An 8,759-nucleotide genomic window follows, 5' to 3' on the forward strand; every position below is an offset into this window, starting at 1 on the left:
AGATATGTGTGTATATATATATATATATATATATATATATATATATGCATGTATGCGTACGTACATTATATGTGTTATATACGTATATTAAATATAACACGTATAAACACAATCGAGGTATTCGCAAAGTCCTTAAAGAAAAAGAAACTGCGTTCAAAAGAACTGCTGGCAGAAAGCTTAGCACATTCTGCTCTCGAGGTTACTCCTTGCCAGAAGGTTCTACGCATCGATAAACTGCAAAGTGTCAAATAGGTCACATTTTACCGTAAATGAATAGAGTAGCTGACGTCCCTAATGGCCGAGGAAATCGTTCAGCGGAAATAAGTAAGTTACTTATGCACGCTTAATACCGGGATTTAGTAAATGACTTTAACACCGAGCCTACCATGTTGTGGGCGCCAATAGCAGCAGGCTAGGTACAACGCCAGAATAATCACCAGGACCTCGACGAAGACTAGGGTAGCGGCCACACCGATTACAATCGCTGCATTCTCCTCGATGGCTGTCATTATGGCCTTGTAGCAACCCTATAGATAAGCAAATGTAATCAAATAATCATGTATGTCAATTTTTATACAACATATCAATCAAAATTAATTTTCCCCCTCCCCCCTCCCTAAAAAAGAGAAAAATTATCTCAGTGCCACTGAATTGAAAATTCAGGCAATTTTCGTGTATTAAAACTTCAGGGTTGCCACAGAAAATAAATTTTAAAATTCCCTTTTCTAAATTTTCCAGATGAAAATGAAAAATTTTCCAATATAAAATATATTTTTAACACATTTTAACACATTTAAAGTCAAGAATTGTAGGAAAGCTAGCTAAAATTTTGGGTGCAAATTCAAGCCAAAAAAAAAAAATAAATTAGTATTGAAAAAAAGAATGCAGTTATGAAAAAGCGATCAAATAAACATATTAATAAAATATAAATTTTAATTATTTTATTAAAATCGTTTAAAGTGTGCGAGTTTTGAACATATTTCACTATAAAAACATCAAATGTAATTTTAAAAAATTATAATAATTATCTAGAATAGGAACAGTTTAAGGAAATTGTGAATAAATTTCAAAATTCTAGACTTTTTTACATTTTTCCCTAATTTTTCCCGGATTTCCAAGTCTGTCAGACAACCCTGAACTTGTATTTCAAAAGCGAATTTCGAGTGTAAAAAACCCCGCTTTTACAAAGTTTCAATCTGACAATGAGATTTAAATGACAGAAAATAATGTAATCGATAATTACGTTGATCAATATCCGAATAAATGAATAAAAATGAATAAGAATAATATAAATACATTTTTTGGATTCGTAGAGAAATATTATAAAAGTTGTAACACGCTGAATGCTGTATCGAACATAATATTCAAAATTTCAAGCAATTCTTATACACTAATAGAGGTTTCATGAAAACCTGTTGTTTGTTTTTGTACTTTTTTACTCTTTGAAATTTCAAACCACAAAAATACTTAACAATTAATTACTTTGATATAAAATGTCAACTTGTAAACGATGCATTTAACCAAATATGATTTTGATTGTAAATAATTCCTATAATATACCAAAATTATAGGTATCCATTTTAAAAAATCTACGTTGAACTTCATAACTCGAAATAATCATAAATAAAAAAAATTTTATTTTTTTTATTTTACGCTTTGTAGTTAATTCAAAGCTGTGCAAATTTGCGTATTAAACTTCAACCAATTGTAAGGTATTTGCTCGAATATCTATGGACAATCACCCTCTATATCGAACCAATATAAATGCAATACACTGCCAATATTATATTTATAGAGGAAAGTCTAGGCCCCTATTATGAAATAGGCGCCTAATATGAGATAACGGCGTTTCTGCTAAACTAGATACTATCTGCTAAATAGACGCTATCTATTGATTCCATCATGAATTTATTGCTCTTGGATTGAAAACTGTTTAGTAGAAAATTCATTATTAGATCATGCCTATAATAATTGTAAAAAAAGATTTTAGATGTCTTCAAGTTTCATTGAGATGAGCTTTTAAACATTGTTTATTATTTAATAAATAAATATTTGGCAATAAATTCTTCATATAGTGATAGAGTAAGATCGTATTAATAGAAATATACGAGATATGTTGAATTGCTTAATTACAGAAGTTAGATTTGATGATCGTAAAACCATAAGCTGTGGAAATCATAATATGAAATACCCAGGGTATTTCTAATATGAAATAACCTATGCTCTCATGCCATAGTGAAAATTGTTGCTAAAGTATAAGTCATTGTACAATAATAAAAAGGACAATGAATAAACATTGAGTGCCTATTTCTGCGATGCTCCATTTGAACTATCTGAAGATGATTTCTGGGTGTAATGATGTATTGCATACTCATTTTTCGCGCAGCTATATTTGTTTGTATTTAAGATACATTAAATAAAGTTTTTTAATCGCAATGCTGATATATTTTGCGTTTTATTATTTGATTTCTCTCTCATTTTTTATATTAGGGGCATTTCATATTAGAAGCACAAAATGGATATGATAATTGGATATAACAGGTTGGAAATAATGAGAGTCAAGCATGGTAATTCTTGTGCAAATACAGTTAACAAAACAACTTTAATAATAATTAATCCGCTTACATTTCGGCTCACTTTTGAGCCATCCTCAGAGACAATATGATTATAATTACAAAAAATTTTTGACAATTTTTTGTAATTTTTTGCAATCTGTTCACTTTTTACATTTCTTTAATTTAAAAAAAAAATGGAATTTGAATTAAATTTTATAGCATTATCTTAAAGCTTATTAAATTCTCTTCAAAATGACCTATTATTTTTTTAAATTCTGGCCATAGACTTCTAGCATTTACCCAAAATGCACTCGGTATCTCATAATAGGGACCTTTCCTATACTATCGACATTACTAATTATTGAAAATTTACATATGGAAATAAAATTAAATCTAAAGAAATCTCTAATATACATATCTAATATGTAGAATATAAACAAATATACGTTTTAAAAAATATTTTTTGTCTTGAACATGATTCTTTTTGTTTAAAGAGATACGTAGAACATTAAAAATATGTTTTATACAAAAAAAAGAGATCAATGTTTAATTTTTTTTTTTTTTAACAGTTCTGCTCAACCCTGATGGGATGAACTATAATAAACGCACGCAATGCCAATGTCGAGTTACTCTCAGAAAATTGCCAAGGAGAAAGTGTGTTATACGTGAACAGCTACGTATATGTATATACGACATATGTTTGCAAAAATAATTATACCTAGAATGCTGGTCGGTTCGAGCGCTAGATACATCATAATACATAAAAGAATAATATAAAAAAGAGCCGTTAAAAAATTAAAATGTAAATAAGACCCAACTTACTGTTTGGTACGTATTAAACGAGGTGGGATTTATTGGACATGTAGAATCCTTCAGAACATCATTTTCTTTTATACAGCAGGCATCAGGGACCATTTTTCCGACCATTGTAGTCCAGTTCTTATTTTCGCTAAAATCTCGATAATTTTCTACGCCGCAACAATGGAGCTGCAAATATTTCCATCAATATTGGACAATTTTGTCTTTCTGTCTTTGATCGATAAAATTTTTCTTTTTTCATTTACTGTCCTCGTGGACCCGTAAGGATGTTATGCATATATTTATATAAACGTTAATTAAATTATCTTTTTAAATAATTTAAATTAGCAATTTAATTAAGCGTGTTTATAATAATTATACGATATAATTATATGATATTTCTCTTGATTTTAGTTTAAAAAAGAAAATTGTGACATTTCTCTATATAACTTATCTGCTTTCCTATCAATTTTCTCCGTAATTTATCAAGACGCTTAAAACAAAATTCTGACGAGCGTTTGTAATATGCAATTTCACTACAAAGTGGTATGAGTGCCGATAACTCGTCCTGAGATATTCAGCTTTCACTTATACCAAACCGCCCGTGCTGCGCGCTGTGCAGTTAGCGAATCACTTGGCAAATTAATTGCGTTTATACAAGCAAAATACATAAAATCCGGAAGAATCAATGTACGATCAATTCGCGTGTCAGCTTGTCGAAATTATGTTATCGTTATAATTAGTAACTTTACCTTACTCATGATACCATCCCACGCGACTGTCACCGTATCAATTTTATCGCTGGTGGTCGCATAATACTTAGCGATGGTATCCTTCAAGAAGTCCTGCGTACCTTTCTCGACCTGCATAATTTCATACTAAAGTGAATTTTATTAAAAAATATATACATTAATATATGTAACTGATAAATTGTTCGACACTGGTAGAAATTAGAAATCGCGCGGCATATATGATAATTATAAATACGCACGTCTCCTTTAAGTCCAAAAGCGAGGCCGACTACTACACACTCCAGGATCAAAACCACCAAGATTAAAATGCCATACTGTAATCACAGAAAATGATTTCTCCTTTTTGTGTAATTTCGTCCCGATTTCGCGCCCGATTTTATTAACAAGGCAGTGATTTTAGATATAAGAAAATAAATCGAAAATACACAACAGATTGCCTTATTATTTTCAAAAAAGTTTATTTTATGTTTATTTCGATAATTTTGTAAATAATTTCTTCTCTCAATTATACCAGCAATAACGAACATTAAGTATTTTGTATTCGCTATTATGTACATCATAAATGAGAGAAAAAAAAAACCACGGAGAAAATATCATTATATTGTTATTACAATTAAACAGCGCTAAATTTTATGTCGTCTGTTTTAAATTAATCGATTACTGGATATCTACAATCAGCAGGACTGCTAATTTTGTGTTAAAGTACACATTGAAAGAGATGCAAAGTCGTTATAAAATTTCTTGTTAAAAATCGTATTTATCACTCACTATTGACTCAAAGTTATTTGCATGTGAATTAAAAACGTATAATATTTCTATTTTTAGATACTAAACATGTAAGAAACACATGAGAAAATTTGTAATTTTTTGATATGTTTCGTGAATCTCTGTGATTTTACATTAGACTGCAAGTGCCATACATACATATAGGCGAGATGGAATTATTGTGTTTTATCAGAACGGACTTACGACACAGAGGAGACACCTGGACTCGAACATAGCGCCGCAATACCCAAGAAAACTGATAATGAACGTGAGAGCACCAGCGATGATAAGAATGTAGGCCATCATCTTGATGACATCGGCATCCGTTTTGGTCTGCAAAAACAGCAAGGTGCGATGAGAATACAAATCGTCCTGCAATGAATATTCATCGAATATAACGTGGAACAAGGTTGCGCGATATTATGAGCATCCTTGAATCAATTGAATTTTTTTCCTGTTTTTCTAGAAATTTGCTTCATTATGTTACGCAAATTTATTTTGTATTATAATAAAATTATATTTATTATAAACTAACATATACATGTTAATAAAATACATCAATAATAATTATTTATTACAAATAATTAGACATTATTAATTATAATAATACACGGAATTTTTTCTTAGAATCTACTCTGAAAATATGACAGTCATGGGACAAAATTGTATTTCGAAGAATTTTTTAATGTAAATTTCTCTCATTCATTAATAAAACTACAATAAAGTAATAAAATAAGTTTGATCGATTTTACTGAGGTGCAAAATCTTAAAATTGGTAAAAATCTTTAAATTGTATTATACCGCAACTCCTACATTTTCAGGATAAATTTTAAAAGGCGTGTATAATTACTAATTATTAATATATAATTATATAATATAAAAAGATATATATTATATTTATTGTAATTTATTTTAATATGTTCAATTTTAAAAATAACAAGACACTATATATTTGCTATGTAACAAATGTAAAATAAGAATACAAGTCGAAAAACCCTGTTTAACCAGAAATCGTAGAAAAATAAAAATCACAAAGATTACTCATTTATATAAGTAATACTAATTCAGCTTTTATGTTTAGTGAGAAGTTCACGATCATTTGTTACAAACTGCGGGATTCCCGAATTCCACTTGAGATCATCTCGTGTTTTATGAATGAAATTATGCGACTTTAAGCAATTTATGTGACTGGATCCTAAATTAATGCAATTTTGCGTTTCCTTAGATTAATTTCGACGGCATTTATTATATTGATGGCATTATATTGTTAGCTGCATTATTTAAAATGTTTATTTAATATCCACTATAATCCGGCTGTTATCATTTTCTAATTCTTAGAAAAGAAAAAATTTTAACTTAGAATTAGAAAAAGATACAAAGTACCTAAATTAAATCGAGATTAAAGTTAATCTACATTGAATATATAGAAATGAATTACCTTATAGGGCTCTTTTCTATGATTCTTAACAATATTGTTATTGAACGATTGTCGTTAGTAAAGAACATTTCTTATTTCATAACAAACTAGCGACAAAACTGTCATAAATTCAACAGCAATTAGATAGATGTTGTTAAGTTTACGACAATTTTGTTACCATTTTGTGTGATTAATGAGCAGTCAGTATTTGTAGAAAAGGAAAAATTGTTCACAACGAATAATCGTTCGATAATAAGTTAAAGTTTATTAAGGATTAAAGAATGGGGCTCTTAATATAATATGCAAAATAAAGAGAGCATAAGCTATGAACAATTATTATTAAGTCGAGTTCGTCACACCAAGTATCCAATCGCGAGTATTGTATGGGAACGTGCTCGATATAAGAGGATGACATAATGGCTCGCGAACGACACTTGGAATACTTATAAGCTCCCTACACACAAGTTGTCGTCACGTGTGAGATATCGAGTTTCACGAGGCGGATTAGCTAGAGCCATAGACACTCCTTTGTGTGGAGCGCGAGAAACGAGACGTACATCTGCCGATGCCACCGCAGATTCTCTACGATTTTATATATTCATTAAAAGAGAAAATTGTAGAAGAAGAAATGAGAGAAAAAAAATCCTTTTCTTCAATATATATTTCCGCTCATTGCTTTTCCGAATCGACACCGGGCGGCGCACCGGTTTGAGAGCGTAAAGACTAATTGTAATTAGCTCTAATTACGGTATTTTTCGTGCAAATCTTGGAGTAAATGACGTATGCGTGTGCAAACTTGATATACGAGGTATAATCCGATCGAATAGTCCAACGTTGAGCTCAAAGCTACATTGAGGTAACAAAAAGTAACAGAGAATCGTGCTAATCTACCCATCGCGTGTGAAGATCTATCCATGAAAGAAAGATTTCTAAGGACTTTAGGAAAGTATTAGTCGATTGATAACTTAAAGGGTAGACAAATCGAGAAAAAAAGAGAAATCAATTACAAGAGTTTTTGGATATTACACAACGGTTTCATTGATGTATCTATAGAAATTTAGTTAGATACCCATCTGAAAATATTTATGTAGGTCAATATCTTCAATATATGTTCTATATAACATTTTCATGTAAATTTTGAAAAATAATAATTTCTCTCTAATTATAAGCAATAACATAATATTCAATGTTTAATAAATTTGGCAATTTAATGCAATGATGTAAATAGACAAATATATGAGAGATACGCAATAACATTACTACCATTCAATCCAACATTCGCTACAAAAAAGAATTTCGATCCGAATATAATGCTTTGTAAGATTCAATTTCATTATCATTTTATTATCATTAATTTTGCATTCGTTTAATTATTATATGATTCTGAAGAAAACCCAAACTAGTGGTCGAAACGTATACATGTATCACTTGTATAGGATAAAATTTGTACACAGTTATATTTTGTGTTGGCTCAAAATAAGCCAATTATAATTAACAATTTTTTTCCGAGAATGCATAATTTCTCTATAATTTCAATTCAAAGCTGATACGAGCTTAAGATAATCTATCGAATATACATTCATGTTTCAGGATTGTATTAATCTCAAATTGAATTTATCTATTAATAAGTCAATCAAATTGACAATGCCAATGCGACTCTTAATACAACCATTTGACCAAATCATTAAGAATTAATGCTGCTGTTTTATTGAGAACAGCAACGGAAATATAGTTATTGAGAATAATTTACAAGTGCTTTCGTGATTTGGATAAGACGATTAACGCCTTTGCGTGACCCATCGTTTTACGTTCACGAGAATGCAGCGGCTTGGCTTTAAAGTATTCTATTGCGATTTGTATCCGTCGCGGATTACTTCGTGAGTACATTGACACTCTCGAACACCTGTTGAATAGATATCAGATATTTTTAGTACTATGTACTTGATATAGGCGTTGCACGTCTTATTGAACTACCACTTGATGACGGAGCGAAAAATCAGGTCACCAGGTGAAAGGACTAATAAAGAGGCTGTCTCGTGTTCGGTTTCACCGGCTTGTTCCGCCAGATTGATTAAAACTATTCGAGCGGCGACAGCAAATGATAAGCGACCGACGTGGCTACTCGGTTTCATATCTACGGATGATCATCAGAAAGTTACTGAAACTAAGTAAGTAGCTGTGTATTTTGTGACGATAAAAGCATGGGAAACAAAATTTGATTACATAAATTGGAAATTAAATAGTTTTAATAAAAAAAATATAAATCCGATACTTATAGTTGAATCTATCAAATATTCTACTCAAGATAATTATGATAATCAGAATTCTGATTAGTATGATCACAATGCACTTTGTTTGTATTGTTGATATACTTCTTGTTGACATAACCAAAACATTTTTCTCATTGTGGCGATGAATTAAACACTGTACAGTAAAAGAAATCCGTTTTTATTATAAAATTTATATATATAT

At 30.2% G+C, this 8,759-nt stretch overlaps 1 protein-coding gene across 3 annotated transcripts in view; it reads right to left on the reverse strand.

Moving 5' to 3' along the window:
• LOC108685890 (tetraspanin-1) overlaps positions 1-8,759 on the reverse strand; it is a 46,842-nt gene that overhangs the window by 4,476 nt on the left and 33,607 nt on the right. For 2 of the 3 annotated variants that reach the window (XM_018190904.1, XM_018190902.1), the window contains exons 4-8: positions 5,075-5,203; positions 4,345-4,419; positions 4,106-4,216; positions 3,378-3,542; positions 386-527 (exon numbers count right to left, since the gene is read on the reverse strand). In XM_018190904.1, the coding sequence (XP_018046393.1) occupies positions 386-527; positions 3,378-3,542; positions 4,106-4,216; positions 4,345-4,419; positions 5,075-5,203 (622 nt within the window). Of the gene's footprint in view, positions 1-165; positions 235-385; positions 528-3,377; positions 3,543-4,105; positions 4,217-4,344; positions 4,420-5,074; positions 5,204-8,759 lie in introns of those variants that run through there. The other variant, XM_018190903.1, reaches the window with a different exon arrangement.

Source organism: Atta colombica, unplaced genomic scaffold (genome assembly GCF_001594045.1).
Source record: "Atta colombica isolate Treedump-2 unplaced genomic scaffold, Acol1.0 scaffold161, whole genome shotgun sequence".
NCBI lineage: Eukaryota > Metazoa > Arthropoda > Insecta > Hymenoptera > Formicidae > Atta > Atta colombica.